Below are 24,154 nucleotides of genomic sequence, written 5' to 3'. Positions count from 1 at the left end.
TTTGCAAATTTATTTTGCAAAAATTAAAGGAATTTAAATAAAAAACAAATTATTTGTTATATTTTTAAAAATAAACGGATGTAATTTAGAAAACGAAAACTAGATATGGAAAGCTCAACGCCGTTTGATAATTTTTTTAAATAAATTTCTTTCCATCAAACAATAGTAGTACATGAAAATTTAACTTAGTTAAAAATTTTAGACAATTATTTTGTTTTAATTGTTTAACTTATATATAAATGTTTTACATATATTGAATAAAAACACAAAATTCATCATATATAAAATGATCAGCAGTTCAGCTGCGCCTGGCATCAATTAACTTTTAAAAAAATTTAAAAAACATTTAAATTCCCCACGATCCAGATGTTCGCCAAATTTATTTATTTCAACTTAAAGCTTCTAATTTGTATTTCAATGCTAACTTTTATATCAGTGAAATCTGAGGGCCTCTACAATGAAACGATAGACGATGTAATCATTTTGACGGATAAAAATTTTGACCAGGAAGTTATCAGATCTCCCAATGCCTGGCTAGTTGAGTTCTACAATTCCTGGTGTGGACACTGCATCCGGTTCGCTCCCCAGTGGAAACAACTGGCCACCGAATGTAAAGGTTTGGTCATCTTATTCCATATTTGATTTTTAATCTTGATAAGTTCTAGATTTGAAAGAACATGTGGTTGTATTATATTATATTATAATTATATATAAATAAATAAGTATTAAATAATATATATATATATATATATATATATATATATATATATATATATATATATATATATATATATATATGGCTTAAATTTGATTATGTTTCAAGTTTTTTTATATTTTTATATTATATATATATATATATATATGTATATATATATATATCAATATGAGTGTGTACAAGTGTGTGTGTGAGTGTGCGTGTGTGTCTGAGTGTGTGTGTGTAAATATAAAACAAAACTAATCCCTAATTGATCCAATTCTAATTAGGATGGAGTGAAGTGCTAAAGATTGGCGCCATTGACTGTGCAAACTCTCAAAACCAACAAATATGCATGCACTACAAACTAGAAGGATATCCAACTATGATTGTTAGCAGTGGGATTTGGATTAATTAATTAATTAATTAATTTAATTAATTTAATTTGTTTATTAACTCTATCCTTAGTTTCATTATGACAATATTGGTAACAATGACGATGATGATAACAAGCTATTATTATTATTTTATTATTATCATCATCATCGTCTCTACTATCATGTTTATCTATATTGACAACATCTTTCTGATCAATAAAAAATAGTTTTATCTACCCACATATTCATCATCATCATCATCATTTCTTTTTATTATACAACCTATTAGACTGTTTTTTTATCATCATCGTCGTCTTCATCATCTTCAACATCGTCATCATCGTCGTCATCATCTTCAAGTCAATAACTGTCACATCAACATTACAGTTAAAAATTTTAATAACCAGATATTTTTTACTCTCTCTTTCTCTCTCTTTTTCTCTTTTTTTTCTTTCTCTCTTTCTCTTTTTTTTCTCTCACTCTCTTTGTCTCTCTCTCTCTCTCTCTCTCTTGCAAAATACATAAACATGCAAGCATATTTTATTTAACATATATTGTAATTAGAATAAAAAAACAATTAAAAGATGATGAATAAAATCAATAACGAAACAACCACACAACGTTCAGCAACACAACCTAACATCCCTACTGTTTTTAAGTTCCTCGGGGCCAATAGTTTGATCCGCCCCAACCAGACGAACATGGAGTCGTGGGAGTCAGTGGAGAGAATGAAGTCGGCAATGATTGATTATCTACGTAACCAAAAAATCAATAATATTAGTAGTGATGTGCTGAAGCCTTTGGTCCCGATCAAGTGAGATGATGCTGCTAAACTGATGATGATAGTTATGATGATGATGGTGACGACGACGACGATGATGTTCGTTATGATGGTAAGTTTTATGATGTTGACACACACGCATACATACACACATACGCTGATTTGGAAGAAAGAGGGAATTTTTCAAGGTATACCAAAGAAGCAGGCACGAGACCCGACATTGGCATCTGAGAATACGAATTCAGTTATCGTTATTGAGCTGACTGTGTCGTGCAGAGATAACATTCTCAGTAGCCAGCCAGCCACGTCGTAATAACTGCAAAGTACGAGCAGCTGATTCGAGATTCAAACAAGAAGGAATACAAAACCAGGTTCTACGCTGTTGAGGCTGGGACAAGAGCAGCAGTGGGAGCGTCTATGTTTGCACTCTTCAAAGAGTTGGGACTGTCAGGCGGGAAACGTGCAACATGCCTGAAGAAAGTTATTAGTAGCGCTGAGCAAGCTTCGTGCTGGTTGTGGCTGAACAGAAATTTAAAGGAATGTCTGCTGAATTAGCATGCCTTCGTATGGAAATTAAAAGAAGTTTCTGCTGAATTAGCAAGCCATGGCTACAGTGATACGACTTTTTATGGAAATATAAATATGAATTTTGATCAACACAGCTGAAAAATCATCGAGAAGCGTTCGAGTGATCGACGAACGTGGCCCGGTCCCACGAGAATGTGAGAAGGTTGTGATGGGCCGAAACATACATACATACATATATACGTATATACAAACAAGCATACACACACATGCATACATACATACATACATATATACACACACATACATACATACATACATACATACATACATGTATAATGATGACAATGATGACCGTGATGAGGTAGATCTCTTCCTTCTTGATAATTCTTAAATATACTTTTCTATCATAATAATAATAATAACAATGACAATAATAATATTAATAATAATAATATTTATTATAAAAATTGTTTTTAAAGTGCATTTTACCTTTAATTTCAGCATGTGTTGCATGTTTAATATTGACAACTAACTACCTACCAATTGATTTTTGTTTCTCGTATGTATGTATGTGTTTGTTTGTATGTGTGTATGTTTGTATTTATGTGTGTGTTTTTATGTATGCATGTATGTGTGTGTATGTGTGTGTGTTTGCGTGTGTGTTTATCGTATAAATGTATTTAAGCGTGTATGTGTATATTATCATGTTATCATCATCATCATTTTCATCGTTACCTTAGGAACGTTTATGATCTTTGGGGGGATTCCGATAATGATGATGATAATGATGGCGACGACGACGACGATGATGATAGCGCCATAGTCATAGTGGAAGGAGCCAAGTCTTACTTTGCTAGAGAGGTTGTCACACACACACATACACACACACACACATACATACACACACACATACATACATATATTTAACTAATTAGCGCTAGATAAATCTTTTGATAATAATAATAATATATACATAAATTATACATACATGCACGTACACAGATAATACTAGATAGATTTGAAGAGCGTAAAAGGTTAAAAATACGACGCATGGTCATCAGCAACAGGAGAAACGTCAACAACAATGATGACGTCATCGACATCATGTTTAACAAAAACATCAACAACAACAACAACAACAACGGAAATGACGTCATTATCAGTGACAACAACAACAACAACAGCAGCAGCATTAAAAATAAGATAAAAACTTCCAGCCTGGAATTACCATCTAGTTATGTTGTCTGGAGATCCAATAAGACGTTTTCATTACTCAGTAGGTCAGTGGGTTTGTTTGTTTATATGGTTAAATGATTGAAAAATTGGTTGGTTGGTTGATTGATTGGTTGGTTGGTTTGTTGGTTGGTTGGTCGATCGATTGATTGATTGATTGTTTGTATTTCATTCATTTTTTTCACTTATCGATTCATTCTTTCATTATTCATCTCTCCGTCTATCTATCTAGTTCCGAGTGGAAAGCCGGTCACATGCTGGCCATAGATCGTTTCCTGATTGGAAGACCTCGAGTCAACAGCCGACCAATCAAATCTCGTTCTAATTATAGCACTGCAAAAATTCAAATTAAAAGTTTTAATTTTAATAAAAATAGTATTAACAACAGCAATGATAATAATAATAATAGCAGCATTTCTTTTACTACTACTACCACTACTACTAACAATAATAAACAAATTAATAATACTAATAATAATAATAATAATGATAATGTTTTTGAGATAATGATAAGGGGCGATGACGCCGATGATGATGTATGGAGGGATAGGTCGGTTTTGTTGTTATTATTATTATTGTTAATATCATCACCACCATTATCCATATTTTCGTCATCTATCTACTCATCCATTCATTTATCCGTCTATCAATCAATTAGTCCATCTATTTATATATCCATCCATCTATCCATCCATCCATCTATCTATCCATCCATCCATCAATCTATCCATCCAATCAATCCATCCATCAATCAGTCCATCCATCCGATCAATTCATCCATCAATCAGTCCCTCCATCCATTCATCTATTCATTTTCCACTCACGCACACACAGTTCCTACTTGAAACTTTACGAGCAAGACCTTCTATCCAGTCTTACTTACTCACTGAACACCGAACTACCACTACGCACCCCATTCAACAAAAGCACATCCCTATTCCTAATCGGGTACCTCGATGACTTGATCAGGGTGGGCACTAACCTTCGATATGACCTTTTTGTTTGTCGCTTTTATTATTATTATTATTATTATTATTGTTGTTGTTGTTGTTGTTATTTTTATTATTATTATTATATTATCAATAACATTTTTTTATTGATATTATTATTGTTATTACTGTTTGATAAATATACCGCAAAGATGAGCTTATATAAATCATATGAAGCGCTTCTTGAAACATGGCCGGATTATTTTTATTATTATTTATTTTATTATTATTGTTTTATTATTATTATTATTTTATTATTATTATTTTGTTATTATTTATTATTTTATTATTTCTATTTTTTCCCCAATAGTTTTTACCAGTAAACGAAGGGGTTGTAGGCGGATTACAGAGACTGAAATTTTGGTTGCAAGGTCGAATAACTTCGTCATCTCCCCCCCCACCACCACCCAACAACAATAATAATAACAATAATAATAAAAATAACAATAACAATAATAATTATATAAATAATAATAATAATAACGTGATCATCGCACCTATAAAAGGAATTGAATGGCTGACGGCTGTTGAGAAAGCTTTCCAGGTTGTCATCTCAATCAATCAATCCATCAATCAATCAATCAGTCAATCAATTAATCCGTCAATCAATTAATCCGTCAATCAATCAATTAATCAATCAATCAATCATTCAATCAATCATTCAACAAACCAACCAAACAACCAGCTGATCAACCAATCACTGACTCAACCAATCAACCAACTAGCCAATCAACAAACTAGCCAATCAACCAACCAACCAATCATAACTCTCCCGCGGCAGACAACCAACCTACCAAAGGACCCCACGTGGAGCCAATGCACCGGAAGTTCGTTTAATGTTCGCGGCTATCCGTGCAGTCTCTGGCTAACTTTTCATGCGGTCATCACCAACGTAGCTCACAATCATAATGGTCAGTATATTTCTAATTGTAATAATTATAATGGAAATAATTTTATTTGTGATAATAATAATAATTTTTATTATGACCGAAATTATTGTGATGTTTGCGATGGTGATACTGGTGATATTGATTAAAAAAAACACTCGCTAAACAACGACACATGGGATTTAGATTTAGGATTGAGTTGTTGATTATTATTATTATTTATTATTATTATTATTTTATTATTATTTAATATTATTATTATTTTGACTAATTGACAATGACGATGGTGCTGCTGATTGTGGTGGTCACACACACACACATTCACACACACACTCACACACACACAGACACCTACACACACACACAGACACACACACACACCTACACACATACACACACACACTTACACACACACACACACACACCTACACACACACACATACACACGCACACTTACACACACACAGATTCATTTCAGTGTCTGCAAGTTTTACAGAGAGTCCGAGGCTACGTTCAGCATTTCTTCGGCTGCTCGGAGTGCGTCAGCAATTTTTTAAAAGGCGCTACAAAAATCGAGAAAGTAGTCACCAACTGTCGCCAGAGTGTCTTATTTCTATGGAGGTCTCATAATAAAGCTAATTTTAGACTGCGGGGCGATAATACGGAAGACCCCAGACATCCTAAAACCATTTTCCCTAACGTTAAGCAGTGCAGCGAGTGCTTCGACCTAACTTCACTTACGAAAAATAGTAATAATAATAATAATAACAACAACAACAATGATAATAATAATAGAAATAGAAATAATAATAATAGTAATAATAATAATAATAATAGTAATACTGCTTTGATATCTTCATCGTCGTCGTCATCATCACCGTCGATAAGTGGCATAACTGACGGCTGGAATGAGTATGTCGTGCTGAATTTTCTAGAAAGTATCTACCTGAAATCTAATGTCGTTAGGTACATCCCTGTTTCTGGGGGCCAGGGTCGCAATGATGATGTGCTTGAGGATGCCGGTAATGGTGGTGATGGCGTCAGAGGTGTTGCCGTCATCAACGGAGCGAGCACTGTTTCTAATAACAATCTATCAGTTGAAAGAAGGCCAATTGGTCATAGAAGACGCAGAGATAAACAAAATAATAGTAACGACAACAACAAAAATGACGTCATCGTCAACAGCAGCAACAACAAAAATGACGTCATCGTCACTAACAACAACATTATTGGCACCATCGACAACAAAGGCGTGATGATTGATAACCTCATGGATGTGACCAACAGCAACGATAAGATTAACAAGGGAAATTATAACGGTAATAATAGAATGATTAACGATCAAGGTACCGGTAATTTCGGTATTAATATCGGTACTAACGATAATATTCGGGAGAGTCCTCTAAACAATGATCTAAATTTATTGGCCAAGGACCGTAATAACCGACCGAATATATCGTTGCATTCCTATATTTCCGTTTTAAATATATTTACGTCATACGACGTAGGGCTGTGCTTGGCATTTTATTTATGCTGCGCTTTACTCCTAATAATTCTCTACCTTCATATGATGAGAAAGTTTAGGCTATGCTCGGGGTTTAAGATTGGATTTTATAAGAAGAATAATGCTACTAGGCTACATGTGTGATTGTGTGTGTGTGTGTGTGCGTGTGTGTGTGTGCGTGTGTGTGTGTGGTGTGGTATGTTTGTGTGTTTCGATACAAAGAAGATTTAGTTTGATCGTGTGTGGTAATAAAAATTGACTGACTTGAGATCACCAATTCATAATATCAAAATTTATTGATCTCTGCAAGATAATTTGTCTTACAGTATATTAGGTGCTATATAAGTTCAAAATAATATAAATATATGCAACGATGTACACTTTATATTTGATGATACGTATCTATACTTTTATCCTTAGTACACAGTGGTCAGTAATTATTAATTTAAATGATAATCTGCATTCGTTACTTACATTTTCGTTATTAAAAATATTGTTGTTATTATTTTTATTATTATTGTTGTTGTTGTTATTATTATTACTATTTTTATTATCATTATTATTATTATTGCTTTTATTATTAATAATTTAACTTCATTTACATTCATATGGCGCGCAATTTTTGCATTCTCTTTCTCTCTCTCTCTGAAGTATTTTACTCTAGCCTCTTGTTATGTCCAAAGATCGGCCAGATACATTTAGTATTGTAAACGTTTTAAACACTGTTTAAGATGTAATTAAAATTTATTACATAATATATTACAACATTATTATCATAATGTATTATAATTTATTATAATGTATTGAAATGTATTATAATGCATAAAAATTTATTATAATGTATTAAAATTTATCATGATGTATTAAAATTTATTATAATGTATGTTAATTTAGTGTAATATATGCACGTGAAACATCGCATCACACACAACGTTGCTTGTGATAGGCGATGATCACTTTGTATTTGAATCTGGTCACTGCGCTTACATCGCCAGACACTTTACCGTTACACCATAGCGCCACTAATGTATATACATATATATATATATATATACATATGTATATTTATATGTATATACATGTATATATGTATATATATATATATATATATATATTATGAATTGTATATATATGCGTAGCTTGAAACTTGCATAATTTGTGCAAATATTTTATCATAGTCCCTAGCAAAAATTTTATGATTATACATACACTTACATACACACATATACATACATACATACATACACACATACATACATACATACGTACATACATACAAATATGTGTGTATGTATACATACATATGTATGTATACAATACATATGTATGTATACAATACATATGTATATATACAATATACATACAAACAAACACAGACACTCATACATAATCTTACATATATACATGTCTTATTTGTGAACTGATTTATGTAACTTTTGAATCTGAGTATACTGACATTATTTTTGGTCACTATCATTTGCTATTGTTTAATTTTAATTATTATTATTGTTGTTGTTGTTGTTGGGAAATGATGAAGAAAGAAAATAAATAAAAAAGCAAAGATCGAAACAATTACGTGTCCGTCTCCCATGTCTTAACTCGTTCACACATTTTGAAATTTATAGGAATCGAAATGTAGTACTTGAACTGAACTTTAACACTTGAGTCGTTATACTCTATTCATTTAATTTACCCTCTTATTTCATTGGGGCCTCATGCCCCAATTATGGCGTACGTGTGACGTCACTGCTACTCTTCTTGCTATGTACTATTTACTTGACTTGAACTTTGACCTGAACGTCTGCTTTTGTGAACGAATAAATTTTTGGTGAGCGAATGAGAAGAGTAGAAGTGGATGAATAGATTATTAAATGAATAAACAACTGACTGATTGATTGATTGACTGAATAAATGATTGAATTAATGAATTATTAAAATCAACTGCAGATTATAAAGTTACTGCTATGTAGTGGTTCACAAACTCGCAACAATAAGCATGGTAGTTCAACAATGGACGAACGAATGTTTGGATGAATGAATGAACGATTGAATGAATAGATGGATGGATGAACAAATAAACGAATAAAAGAATGAATGAAAGAAAATATGAATGAATTCTTAGCATTGTTGTCTTTCGTGACCAAACAAATTTTATAACATAGCGTTAAATCTTTCGAAGATTTTAATGTAAACATGGCTTGCTGGTGTAATTTATAAAAGGAATTCGTATGTTTGTTTAAACGTTTTATGCGTTCATACATACATTCATTCATTCATTCATTCATACATACATTCATTTATACATACATTCATTCATTCATTCATACATACATTCATTTATACATACATTCATTCATTCATTCATTCATTCATACATACATTCATTTATACATACATTCATTCATTCATTCATTCATTCATTCATTCATTCATTCATACATACATTCATTCATTCATTCATTCATTCATTCATTCATTCATTCATACATACATTCATTCATACATACATTCATTTATACATACATTCATTCTTTCATTCATTTATTCATACATACATTCATTCATACATACAGTCATTCATACATACATTCATTCATACATACAGTCATTCATTCATTCAAACATTCATCCATCCATTCATCATTGACTTTCATCTCACACACATATTTCAATGCTTTAAAAAAATGTATGAAAACATTCCAGAATGAACAATATAAATAACAACAACAATAATAATAATATAAATAATAATAATAATGATAATTTTAATTTTAATTATTTAATTTATCATTATTATTATTTATTACATCCAATTAAGCAATCGGCCTACACCAATGAAATTCCACCTCTAATTTCACGGTCACTATCTCCACCGAACTCAAGACCATGATGTAGAAAAATTATTATTCACCCTCACTTTACAAACCTCACTATCTCTCCTTACCTGCATTGCTCTCTCTCTCTCTCTCTCTCTCTCTTTCTCTCTCTGCAATACAGGTGTATCACAGGTAAACAATTATAGCGCAGGTATGTACGTGTGTACGTGTATGAATGTCTGTTTGTATGTGTGTATGTACGTATATGTACATTTTTTCATGTATTTGTATATATATCTTTTATCCTTCTCTCTCTCTCTCTCTCTCTCTCTCACTCTCTCTCTCTTTCTCATGTTTAGTGATGCGTAAAAATACCTGAATTATGAATTACATACGCACGCAGTTCGTCGGCTAGTTTAGCGTTGCTTAAGCCGATAGAGGTATGATTACGCGTTTTTATTATTATTCTTAATAACAATAATAATAATAAAAGTAATAATAATAATAATGATAATGATACTGTTAGCATTATTATTGTTATTGTTATTGTTGTTGTTGTTTCATTGTTTGTCGTTTGATTTGTTTTTGTTGTCGAAATATGTCATTCATCATTTCTCCTCTATATTTTTTATATATTTCTCTCTCTCTCTCTCCTTCCTTTTCTCTCTCTCTCTCTCTTTCTCTCTCTATTTTTCTCACTTCTTAACTCTCTTTTTTTCAACTTTAACTCTCTGCATTTTTTTATAAAAATAAAACTTATCGAGAGTTAGAAAAATAAAAAACACTGAAAAAGAGAGAGAGAGAGAAAGAGAGTGGAAGAAAGAAAGAGAAAAGCTAAGAGAAATAGAGAAAAAGACAGAGGAAGAGAGAGAGAGAGAGAGAGTGAGATAGCGAGAGACAGAGATGATGCATTTTGGCCATGCACATCTCATTCAATATTGTTCAGCTGTGTCGTATTATAAATATTATACTATTTTTTACTGATATAAAAGTATTAATAATAAAAAATTATAATTCGGGAACATCACTACCACTACTGCTATTTCTACTGCTCCGCTACTACAACTACTACAACTTAAAAAAACTTCTACTTAATAAATAATAGTTATAACGGTATAAATATTTTACAGATTGAAATTTATGATCAATAACAACTAATAATCTATTTAAATTGAATTTAAATGAATCAGAACGTTAGTAACATAGTTAAAATATTTCAAATAATTGCGAATTATATATGATATATATATATACATATTTATAACATATTTATTATTTATTTTATATAAATATTTATATATATATATATATTATGTATGTATGTATGTATGTATGTATGTATGCATGCATGTATGTATGTATGTATGTATGTATGTATGTATGTATGTATGTATGTATGTATGTATGAATGTATGTATGTATGTATGTATGTATGTATGTATGTATGTATGTATGTATGTATGTATGTATGTATGTATGTATGTATGTATGTATGTATGTATGTATGTATGTATGTATGTATGTATGTATGTATGTATGTATGTATGTATGTATGTATGTATGTATGTATGTATGTATGTATGTATGTATGTATGTATCCATGTATGTATGTATGCATGTATGTATGTATGTATGTTTGCTTCAGTAGCGTTATTTATTTATGCTGCCTTTAGCATACGCATTGTTCGTTAACGTTGGCAGATTTGTTGAGTATTCTCTCTGTTTGACATTGTGATATTTGTTTAATTATTATGAATGAAATTTATATTTAATTGAAATATATAATTAATAATAAATTATTATTTATTATTTTAATAAAATAATTTATAAGCGTTCGGAATGGAATTAACATGAAACTTAATGGACTCCAATATTCATCGAAAGGAAATTCGCATTCAATCTACTTAGGCTACCTTGGAATGAAGTGACATTTGATTGATCAACGTTCAAACTTATTTTGGAAACAAAAAAACACCAGTAACAAAACAATAATAATAAGAAGAAGAAAAAGAAGGAGAAGAAGAAGAAGAGTCCTTACATTTAAGTTGAAAAAAACAATAACGTCCACAACTTCCTTAAATCTATCATCAAACCACCAACAACAACAACTAAAACTACAACCTATCGTCACAACAAGCAACAACAACAGACAAAAATGTCGACGATATCCAACTCTCGCCCAAACCTGAGTACTTCTCAGGGCAATCTTTCCAGCTTACCCCCGTCACATATGACCCTGGAAAAGAAGGCATGGTTCATGTGTAAGATTCTTTGTAGGGAACTCAATGGATTCAATTTCGCCATGGTTTGTTTCTTTTTATGATTTGCTTTGGATTCTGGAATGTTGTCAATGGGTTGTTTTGGAGTTTTCTAATGCCCCGTGTAATGAAATTATTTTTTGTTTGTTTGCCTTGTTCATGTTACAATTTGGTTTTTAAAGATTTTTGGACTCGTCTTTTATTTGGATTTCAATTTCATCTGGTAAATCCTTTCATGTACGATGAAGATTTCTGTTGAAATTAAATTGAAGTGTACACCGTCATCATAAAAATTTTTTTTTACCAGCACCGTCACCAAACAAAATGTAAATTTTACTTCAACAGATCAGAGAGCGTCTGACGCAATGCAAAGGAATAAAAACCAAAGTAAAGTTGAATCGCAAAGGCTGGAGGATGGGCTCCAAATTTGATTTAAACACAAAAATTTCCGCGGAGTTTATGCCTATTGATTGCATTTACCAGGTTCTGCAAGATGTCCAATACGTCAACGTCCTCTTCATCATCCTCTCCATCGACAAGACACAAACGGAAGTTGACCAGGACTACGAGATTTGGGCTTACAAACTCAAGAACCAAAGTTCAGCATTCCGTTTTCAAGATATTTTTGCCAGACTAACAGGGATACAAGCAACAATGCCTCGCAGCATGTCCAGGAGTGAACTGAGCATGGCCGGAATGTCGATGTACCAGGCTAAAAATTATCCCATGGGACCGCTGGCCGTCGATAGATGGAATGGACGACAGGGACCCCGGTCTGAAGCATCTTACGGATACTACGGTCGAAGCGGTGGAAGACCGATGACAGGTACATCTTCATATTCCGTTGTTCCGGCGTCCTCGATACAGAGAAGCAACATGCTGCGGGACGATCACGCCTCAGAAATGGAATCATTTGATTCAGGAGGCGCTGACAATCGAACGTACAGAGAAGTTGCTGTTTCGGCAAATTTCGCAAATGGATCCAACGGCGGGAGACCAGTTCTGCGCAGTGAAACGAGCCGAGTTGGCAACAGTCAGTACAGCAGGCACGGTGGGGCCAACTCCAGCGTTTCTGAAACTTGGTGTCAAGCAGATGACGGAGGTGTGAATGCAAACGCGTGGTACCAACACGAGGCCCGTGCTCTCGTTACTCCAAACCACTTCAACGGCAACCCACAAAACTACACAAACATCCACGAAACTTTTTCGTCGGTCGACGACAGTGGCTTCTACAACGGCAGTGAAATCGCTGTGGCTCACGTCAAGGGCTCCGGCGGGCAAAACAGCGTCGATCTCGTCGATGGTACCGTTTCGGTTCGAAAAGTTTTCAACAAAAAGAACAATCCGGGCACTGTTGGTGATTCTGGAGACTCCTACCGCTACCAGCAAGAGTCTACAAATTTAATTGGCAGACGGACACGCTCCACTGATTATTTGGGCCCCGGAGGTCAAAACGTAAGTTATGCCTACAACGGAAGGGTGACCCCATCACAAGGAAGATATCTACAGGTGAATCATCTCCTCTTTTATTCATCAATCAACCAGACAATTAAACAACCAACCAAACAATCAATTAACTAATTAATCAATCAACCGTTAATCAGCCAACCAATCAATCAATTTAATAATTTTCAAATCTTGAAATTTTTTCCAATTTGAAAAAGTGCATATAAAATTGAGTAAATTAAATGAACACGAACGAGCAGGTACTTCCAGGGGGCCAGCAAATGATGCGCAGCGGGGGCAGCAGGTCGGATTTCTTCAACGACGCGGCATCAGTCACCTCGCAGGGCTCCATGTACCTCCTTGACCCCAAGTTCAAAAAAGCTTACGTCAGAAGAGACCATGCAGTCGTCGCTAGCGGTACAGGAGGGTTAGCGGGCTATTGAGGGCAGTCAATTGGACTACTTTTACCAGATGCATTCACCCTTTGATCGGTTCATCACCAATGACGTCATCAGTAATTAAATTTCATCGTTTATCACCCATTAATCAATTCATCTTTTCGTCACTTTTCCTTCATACTCATCATCAGCAACAACATTGAAATTATCATTAACACCATCATCTTCTCCATAACCCCGCCATTCTTTTACTCATCATCATTTGTATTACATTACCATCTTGATTTCATCATCATCTGTTAACCTATCAGTTTTATGACTTCAATCATTTACGATGATACGCTTACTAATTCATCTTCCCAAACGAACCGTCAATTGCAACCAATCTACATTTATTATATACGTATATTTTTATTCCACAATTGTGACGAATTTTAATTTTCTGTGCTACTATATCTGTAATATGTAAAAACTATTAAATTCCTTAATAAGATATTTTTCAGTATAATAATAATAGCAACAACTCATGCACACACGCATGTATCTCAGATATTTATTCGTTATGCACAACTAACACACTCACACACACATATATACATAATACTATTATAATATATATATATATATATATATATATATAAAGAGAGAGAGAGAGAGAGAAAGAGAGAGGGGGGGAAAGAGAGAGAGATTATAAAATTTGATTGGCCGATGATTCTATTTTCAACGATTGGATGTTAATCATATTACTCCTGTAGAATACCTAATAAATTTAACAATAGTAACAACAGTTTAAAGTAACTCTGATTAACCAAGAAGATATATACATGCATAGCAACGAGAACTCTATGAGCAAGCATACTATAAATTCGTTTGATTTTCTTTTGTAAAATTTTATATTTTTTTCTAATATATTTCCATGTTTGAGACTTTTAGTTTCAATTATCAATAAAGATGCTGTTTAAAAAAATAAAGACGGTTTTTCAGTCTATTACACACAACAAACACACAGACCATTAAAATTATTTAATACACAATAATCCTCAGCCAATAGGATCAATCCGTCCAAAAAACCCGACCAATCAGACGTGATCTTCTATACTGAACTTCGCGCCCAAAATTTCTTTCAAGGTCGTTATCCTTATTGTCGGCAATTTAGGGAACAATTCGATTTCGAAACTCCGGTCAATGATATCATCATCATTATCACTACGGCCAGCATCATTACCATCACCACCGAAGATACCATCATCATCATCTCCACGGACATCACTACCATGATCGCCAGCTCTTGGTTTCACACATTTGTACAGTAGTAACTCACGCTTCAATTGTGGCTGGTGTGGTAGATTCTGGAAAACAAAAACAACAAAAAACATTAAAATAATAATAAATACAAAAAAAGGTTAAAGGTCAACCTACTACTACTACTACTACTACTACTACTACTACTACTACTACTACTACTACTACTATTGCTACTACTACTTCTATTAATACTAATATTACAACTACTGCTACTGCTACAACAAAAAATACACCTCTTACTACTACAATAGCTACTACTACAATTTTTACTAGCATAACCTAGTTACTTATGCTATTACTACTACTACAACTATTACAGAGAACAATTTACTACTAATACAATACGATACCACACTAACAATACTACTGCTACTGTAAAAAATTTTAAAGAGACAAAAAATACTGTAAAAAAAACAAAACTTCCCCACACCTTACTGTGTAGTAACGCATGTACAATCTTTTTCCTCAAAGCAGCAACATCATCGTTATCATTACTTTGGCCATCGTTATCATAACCCCCGTGAGAACGATGATGTTGTTGTTGTTGTTGTTGGTCTTTTCTATAAATAAACCCGTTGACGTAGTGGACGCATATGACGTAGACGAGAGGATTTCTATTTTTAGTAACCTCACCAGCAATCAGACGTCCGAAGTATAACCTAATTAAATCTAGGTCACGCTCTATTCTGGGGTGAAGGTCGAGTAGGAGGGTCATCTGAAAGGGGAGCTGTTGATTGGTCGATAGGAAAATTGGGGTTAATAAAAAATTAAAATAGGAATTATTTAATTGTTATTATACATAATTAAGCAATAACTTCTACTACTACTACTACTACTACTACTACTACTGCTACTGCTGCCCCTACCTGTACTACTACTACTGCGGTCACTACTCGTACTACTACTGATGCTACTGCGGCCACTACTCGTACTACTACTACTGCTACTACACAATAATTTCAAAAACTATGAATAATTCATCACTACGAATAATAACATAATAATTAGCATAATCACTAACTTGCTTAGGCGCAACAGCCATGAAATTTACAGCCCTCTCCTTGCCGATCCACAACAACTTCCAAAAACTTAGTAAAAGATCATTACTATCATCACCACCACCACCACTACGGCTACAACCACTACCACTACTACAACCACTACTACTACTACTACTACTGTAACTACTACTACTACTATTACTACTAGGAGTACCCCGCTTAAGCATAACAAACGGAACTAGTAACATGGCCTCAAACGAAGGAATCCTTCCATACATATCAAGGTAATCGTCCAGTAGCTTACTATACAACTCAATGTCTAATCCTGGTAATGATGGCGACAACGGTGACGTCACTGGTGGTGACGATGATGATGATGTCGTTGGTGATGATGATGATGGTGATGTCTGTGCTGACGATGCTGATGATGAGCAGAGGATCTTTATGATTTCGTAAATATCTGATAACGTTTCGTCTGTTAGCAATTCGTTCTGACCTGTTTCATGAACGTGAGTGAATGAATGAAATGAGTGAATGAATGAGTGAGTGAATGAATGAATAAATGAATAAAAAATAGCGGATGAGTCGATGGATAAATGAATGAAACGACAAATTGAATGAACGGAAAAAAGTATGAATGATGAATAAATAACAATGAAACCCCATCAACAATAACAACGTCAACAACAACAACAACGTCAACAACCTGCCAAAACCATAAGTACAAGACCACAGAACATCTGATCACGTGATACGCCACTCAAAATCCCAGGCCTATACTTTAACATTGCCCATATCCATTTCAGTGATAACTGACAACGTTCTATTAATAGCTTTCGGATTTTTCCATAATTTTCGGCCCGAATCGTTTTCTCAGTTTCACTTTCGTTTCTGAATTTGGAAATTTTTCACGTAAGTAATAATAATAATGATGATAAATATTATTATTTATTACAGTACCTGTTATTTGATTGGCTGTTGACTAGCCTATGAAGTTTCATGATGAGTTCAAATGGCCAATGAAATGGAATGATACATTGATTGCATCGACCAATAACAAGTCCTTTAGAATGGAAAGCGCTTTGTGATTGCCTGAAAAACGTGAACGTAAATAAACATTTATTATTTTAATTTAATTTAAATAAATTAAAATTAAATTTTATTAAATTTTATTAATTTTATTAATTTAATTTAAATTAAACATCTTCATCGTCGTTTTTATCATCATCATTATCATCACTGAACCAACTTTGATAAGCTGCTCCACAGAAGGCTTTGCATGTACGTGAGTTTGATTGGAGGCAGGCAGGATTTCAAGGATGACGTCACTGAAGCTGTAGTTGCTGTCGTTGCTGCTGTTGATGTCATGGTTGTCGTCGCACTTTCTGAAGCTCCGAATGTCCTTTTAAAGATATCTCTGGGAATATAATAAAAAAAGAACAATAACAACAGCAAGAAAACAACAACAATAATAATAGTAGTAGTAGTAGTAGTAGTAGTAGTAGTAGTAGTAGTAGTAGTAGTAGTAGTAGTAGTAGACACAAACAACTCACCCCATGAACATTTCGTTAAAAACCACATTACTGAAAAGGTCACAGGTCATCTCTTCATCGCCCGGCTGAAATCGGGTCAAGGCGCTCAGAGCCAGCCAATGAATCTTAACTAGGTCAACTGTATTATTATCATTATCAGCACTCGACGACGACGTCTTCATCACTATCTTCCTGGCAGTTAACACTAAGTAGTAGAGCAGATGGGCTTCATATCTATTGAACCAGCTACCGTTGAAACAGTTTGTAGGAGTATGTGATTTGTAAACTTTGTCCAAGTAGGTCTTTATTTCTGGGTTACTATACAGTAATAGTAAGATATCCAACGGCTTAGTAGTAGCAGCAGTATTGGCAGCAGCAGTAATACTACTATTACAAATATTCATGACTCTACACAGGCCCAATACCAATCTAACCACAGAAACGATGAATGATGTCGTCGATAGGGGTTCCAAAATGGGGTGCCATTTTACACCATTGGGTAGATCAAACGACGACGATGACGATGGTAATAAAATATTATCACCATCATTATTATTATTATTATTGTTGTTGTTATTATTATAGAAGATTGAGTTTAGCGATGTTAGACTGTTGACAGTTTCATCCAACTTTGTTGCATGCTCCAGGCCACCTCCATCCATTAAAATAGACGAATGCTGTCTGTGTGCCGAAAATGAAAAACTTATTTTAGTCATCATCATCATCATCATTATTATCATTATCATCATCATCATCATTATTATCATTATCATCATCATCATCATCATTACCTCAACATGGCGGCAGCTCTCTGGAATGAGGTCGATCCCAGCAGAGGAATAACCAAACCTTCCGTCAGATCCTTAATGACTTCGGGAGAAGTGAGAAATCCCCAAATACTATCCTGATCAAAATCATTATCATCATTATCATCACCGTCATAATCATCATCCTCACCGTCATAATCATCATCATCATCATAACCATCCTAACCATCACCATCCTAACCATCATCATTATCACCACCATCATAATCATCATCATCATCACCAACACCATCATCATCATAACTATCATCATCCTAATCATCATCATCACCCTCATAATCATCATCATCACCACCACCATCATCATCAATACTTACTGATAATGATCCATTATCGCAAAGTGTAACCAAGCATGTTAAGGATGACGTAAGTAAGGAACTGTTCAAGCTATATTTCTGTGAATGAAAGAATGATTGAATGAGTGAATGATTGAATGATTGAATGAGTGAATGATTGAATGAGTGAGTGAATAAATGATTGAATAAATGAACGCGCAAATAAATGAATGAATAAAAATATAACAAAAAATGACCGAATGGAAGAATGAATTTCAAGAAATTGCGCTATATAAGTACAAATAAAATACCAACCTTCATTTTATATTCATCAATAAAGATCCGCGTGTTATTTTTAGCAACTTTAACAACCAATAACAGCAGGTCATTCAAGAAGCTCGATTGTGATTGGCTGGGATAGAGAATATTATTAAATAAGTAAATAATATACATAAATAATACAAATTTATGTAAATATTTTCTACAAATTTAATAAACAATATACATAAATAATACAAATTTACTAACCATTCACAATATAAACCCTTCAAATCACCAGCCAATAGGATGTTAGCCACACCCATCCATAAACATCCACCAATCACATCGCTTTCGTTTGACGGACTTGTCGTCTCAGCCAATGGTGTCAGTTTTTTTATCAGTAGCCCTCTGATATTTCTGGTTTTAAGTACAATTAATGTTAGATTTTTTAAAAATTTACTCCTATTAAATAAAAAACATTGGACTTATTTAATTTCAAGTAAATAATTTAATTAACCAATTTAAAAATTAATTAAGAAATAAATTTATAATTTAAAAAAAAATATACCTGAAAATCTTTTCAACTCCCACTTTCCAATTCAACAGCACCATGACGAATTTCACTGCTTCAAAGCGTAAGGCTTCGACCAATTTTGACGACGATGATGACGATGACAAAGATGATGATGATAATGATGACGAATCATCATTATCATCACGTAAATAGCTGAGAACCAAGTCGCCGAATTTGTCGTTCTGAAGAAAAATCAAAGGGGGATAAGAACAATAATAATAATAGTAATGGCAATAATAAAAAAATAGTAATAATAATAATAATAATGATAATAATAATAGTAATAATAATAAAATAATAATAATAATAATAATAATAATAATAATAATGGCAAAGCAGCCAAAAACAACTAACCAATTGCAATGCAATCTTCCTATCTGTGGCGGCCAAATACCTCAACATTCGCAACACACCAGGGTATGGTATATTACAAGCTCTTCCATTCAATTCTTTCACATCTGTTATTATTATTATTATTATCAGCTAATTAATCTTTGCTAATTTAAGCTAATATATAAGGGAGAAATGCAAAATTATGATAATCTATGAGGCCAAACGAAAAAATGCTCCTAAGATATTATAAGGAAAGATAAGAGAAAATATGCCATTTATATAGGAAATAGTTTGAATATGTATTGATAAAAAATTGAAATTTTTTGAAAATTATGTAAATTTATGCAAATATATGCGAAATTAAAGATGATTAAAGCTATTAATAACTAACCAAATGTCTTATGTAGATACATATTAACCAAGACATCCAATAATCTCGGACAATGAAAGACGCACATCAAACTACAACTACTACTAGTAACACCACCACTACTACTACAACTACTACTACTACTACAACAGCAAGGCCTATGTTGAACGATCCTGATGATAATGTCGATGATTTGTTGGATGACCAATTGTGACCTTGGGATCATGACCTCTAGAATGTATCTTAGCCTGGGTAGTAAGTTTGACCTTAGCAAGCCCTGTTGTAAGAACGTGAATTGTGAATTATTATTATTATTATTATTGCGATTATTATTTAGTAAAAATACTAGTATTAGTACTCCTATTGGTTGGATTTTCATGATTCTATCATCCTCTTCTTCATCATCATCATCACAATCCATATCATCATCATCTTCATACATATCATCATCCTCATCATCATCACAATCCATATCATCATCATCTTCATACATATCATCATCCTCATCATCATCACAATCCATATCATCATCATCATCAAAACAATCCATTGCATCATCATCATCAACACAATCCATATCATCATCGTCGTCGTCGTTACAATCATCCTTATCATCATCATCACCTCAATGATGTCTTTTCTAATGATTTCTGCATCCTCCTTCTCTCCATCATCATCATCATAACTGCTTCCCTTATGTTTATTAATGATCTCATTAGTATTCATGACATACATCCAAGGCCTCTCCATTCCTCTGTACCAAGCAAACGTATGATCAGATGCAGCCTATGAATAAATTACGAATAAATTATTCTATTTTAATAAAAATATATTTTGAAGAGGTTTTTTTGGGAAAGTTAGAAATAAATAAATAGACTTCTAAACAATGAAAAATTAAGAAAAGAATAATTAATAATAATAATAACTGATTATATTATTTAACTCCACTCACCTCATCATGAATATTTACAACTAGAGCATGCAGCAAATGAATGGAGACCTGAACGACAGACTCTAAATTATCATCCAGTGAGTAGCGAGCTACCATTATAACTCCGCCCTCTACTAGAGCTGGAAAGATTGGCGTCGATAATTTATTCATAAACATACCCAGCTTGGCCTGATTAATTATGCGAGTCAACAGACCAATAGCAAAGCACTTTTGTGACATGTGTACACTTCTAGCCAATAAAAATAGTTCTTGAATGGTGTAGCCGGGCCTCTGAAAAATGTTTAAGACGTCAATAAACCACAATATAACTTTTCCAAAAATTAGCAAATCAACAAAAAAATGAAAAAAAAAGTGAAATTTGATTATGGTAAATTAAAAAGTAATCAACCTCTGGTTCATCTCCATGGTGATGCAGACCATCGTACATATTTATGTTCTCATCATTGGGTGACAATATCTGGCCTTTGAAGCCAAATCTTACTGGAAAGGCAGCAAAAGTAGTAGTAGTAGAATCAGAAATAGTAGCAGTGGTGGTGGCTGTAGTAGCATTAGGTGCAGCGGCTGTAGTAAAAGTAGTAGCAAAAGTAAAATCTTGAATCCATTTTAATTTTTCCACTTCAATTCCATCCATACCTACCCATCCCTTCCTCTTTGCTTCAGTTGCCATGGCAATAACTGGGTCATTGACCTCATTCAGTGATGATGATGATGATGATGATGATAATGATGATTTTGTGGGTGGTGATGATGATGATGACGGTAGTGGTTGTGATGATGATGATAATAATGATGATTTTGTGGGTGATAATGATGACGGTAGTGGTTGTGATGATGATGATGATGATAATGATGATTTTGTGGGTGGTAATGATGATGATGACGGTAGTGGTTGTGATGATGATGATTGTGATAATGATTTTGTGGGTGGTAATGATGATGATGATGACTGTAGTGGTTGTGATGATGATGGTGATGATATCAATTCTGCTTTTGTTGTTGTCGTAAATGATGATGATGATGACGACGACGATAATGACGACGATGGTGATTCCTGTGATGGTAATGATGATGATTTCGGTGGCGGGGGTGGTGATGATGATGAAGATTGCTTCTTTCTTCTTGATTTCATAAAACTTATTATGGCAGGATCTATTGAGAGAATTTTTTTTTTCAAATTCAATTATTGCGAAACATTATTATCAATAACACAATTTTAAACATTATTATTACTAATAATTATTATTATTACATTAAATAATAATAATTATTTTCTACATCATTAACTTCAACTTACCCAATTGACCCAGCAATTCCTTTTGTTCTCTAATAAGTACCTCTTCAGTAAATTTTGACAAAAACGACACATTTGTCTCGTGAATTTCACTAATCAGCCTAATTTTAAAATCTTCACCATCTTCACTGCTGTTTTGATGGTTAGAGAGACCCTCCCCACTGATAAATGACGGCCTGCAGAACTTTTCAATCTTGTCTAGATGGAGTTGATTTTTTTCCATGACATCTGTTAAAAAAAAATTTTAGATGAAAATAACATAACTAAATAGATGAGTGAATGAATGAATGGATAGATGGATCTATGGAACATTGGAGGAATAAATGGATGAATGAATAAATACAAAATGTTAATTAACAGTTGAATTAAGTAACGAAGGCAAACTAACTTTGTAAAACTTGAGGATTTTTAAAATATTCTGTCAGATAATCAATTCTATCCTCTACTTTCATGCCTTTTTCTTTTAATCTTTTTGCAAACAGACTCTCTTTCTTGTTCACTACTACAGGATTTTTAGTTTCTGCAGTAGCTAACTTCTTGGGGTCTTCTGGTTTCTGTGAAAACTGTGATTTGTTCAATGTTTTCCAATTTTGTTAAACAATGTTTCAAAGTATACAAAATTCAATAAATCACAATTAATCATAATTTTTTGAACTGTAACAACACTAATTGGAAAATAATTAAACCAGACCAGAGAATGTTACTTAAAATTAAAAACTAACTTTGTCCAGAAGAGGCAGATCTGAAACACGCCCATGAAATTTATTTTCACTGATTTCTTTTTTCGTCCGATTAAATGTTTTTTTATGCTCTTCAATTAAATCTTCGTCTGTTTCTTTTTTATTGGGGCGTTTAAGAAACATTTTTCAACCTTTTGCGGCTTTCTCTCAGTTCGCACTTTTAAATACCAAACAAGCAATGAAATGAGTAAATGCAAAGTTAATTCATGGATTATATATATCCCAAGGGGAGGCCTATTTACGAGCATACAAAACCTTCTTATGGGTTGAAGCAGGGATATGCAAATTTTTTCAACTTTTAATTATTTTCAGTAATGTCTCCCCTTGCTCCAAACCACATAACTAGAATAATAGGACTAATCGATCAATTCGATCTATCAGTCGGGCTATTTGTCGTGCTTGGATTGTTGGCTTACGAAATTGCATGGATTTTAACGAGCAAGCTAAATGAAATATTTACTTGATTTAATATCCTTAAAACATTGTAGTAATTCTATTTAATTTTAATAATGATTAATAGAATTATGTATTATTAAATTATTTTTGTTAATTTGAGTATAAAAATTGCTTTTGGTCCGGTGAAATCCGGTGGCTTACTGAAGCCGAAGGTTGGCTTAGTAGGATTGAACTATAGTCACCCTTTTTTTTACACTATTCGATCATGTTAAAAATTGGTTTTCTTATGAAATAAACGGCCTAAATAAATCAAAATTGTTATTTGAACAACTATCTTCATTATATTCAATGAACACTTTACACTCTGCTGGTGCTCATAAGAAACT

General features: G+C 33.2%; 2 protein-coding genes across 2 annotated transcripts; both read left to right on the top strand.

Moving 5' to 3' along the window:
• Positions 1-366: 366 nt before the first annotated feature.
• On the top strand, positions 367-8,399 carry HELRODRAFT_192949 (hypothetical protein; the record flags this gene model as incomplete). The annotated part of the gene is made up of 12 exons (XM_009025185.1): positions 367-616; positions 985-1,092; positions 1,699-1,827; positions 2,515-2,582; positions 3,383-3,486; positions 4,448-4,583; positions 4,922-5,146; positions 5,384-5,513; positions 5,957-7,419; positions 7,770-8,044; positions 8,088-8,270; positions 8,350-8,399. 9 exons carry the CDS (start codon positions 367-369, stop codon positions 7,135-7,137), a joined length of 2,331 nt encoding a protein of 776 aa, XP_009023433.1. The 3' UTR covers positions 7,138-7,419; positions 7,770-8,044; positions 8,088-8,270; positions 8,350-8,399.
• Positions 8,400-11,964: 3,565 nt separating this feature from the next.
• Positions 11,965-16,446, top strand: HELRODRAFT_192948 (hypothetical protein; the record flags this gene model as incomplete). Its single annotated transcript, XM_009025184.1, has 6 exons — positions 11,965-12,114; positions 12,413-13,576; positions 13,774-14,551; positions 14,589-15,260; positions 15,647-15,943; positions 16,238-16,446. 3 exons carry the CDS (start codon positions 11,965-11,967, stop codon positions 13,954-13,956), a joined length of 1,497 nt encoding a protein of 498 aa, XP_009023432.1. The 3' UTR covers positions 13,957-14,551; positions 14,589-15,260; positions 15,647-15,943; positions 16,238-16,446.
• Positions 16,447-24,154: the final 7,708 nt, after the last annotated feature.

This window comes from Helobdella robusta (genome assembly GCF_000326865.2).
Source record: "Helobdella robusta unplaced genomic scaffold HELROscaffold_40, whole genome shotgun sequence".
Classification (NCBI taxonomy): domain Eukaryota; kingdom Metazoa; phylum Annelida; class Clitellata; order Rhynchobdellida; family Glossiphoniidae; genus Helobdella; species Helobdella robusta.
Note: the sequence above shows the minus strand (reverse complement) of the source record. Positions and strands in the feature narration are given on the sequence as shown.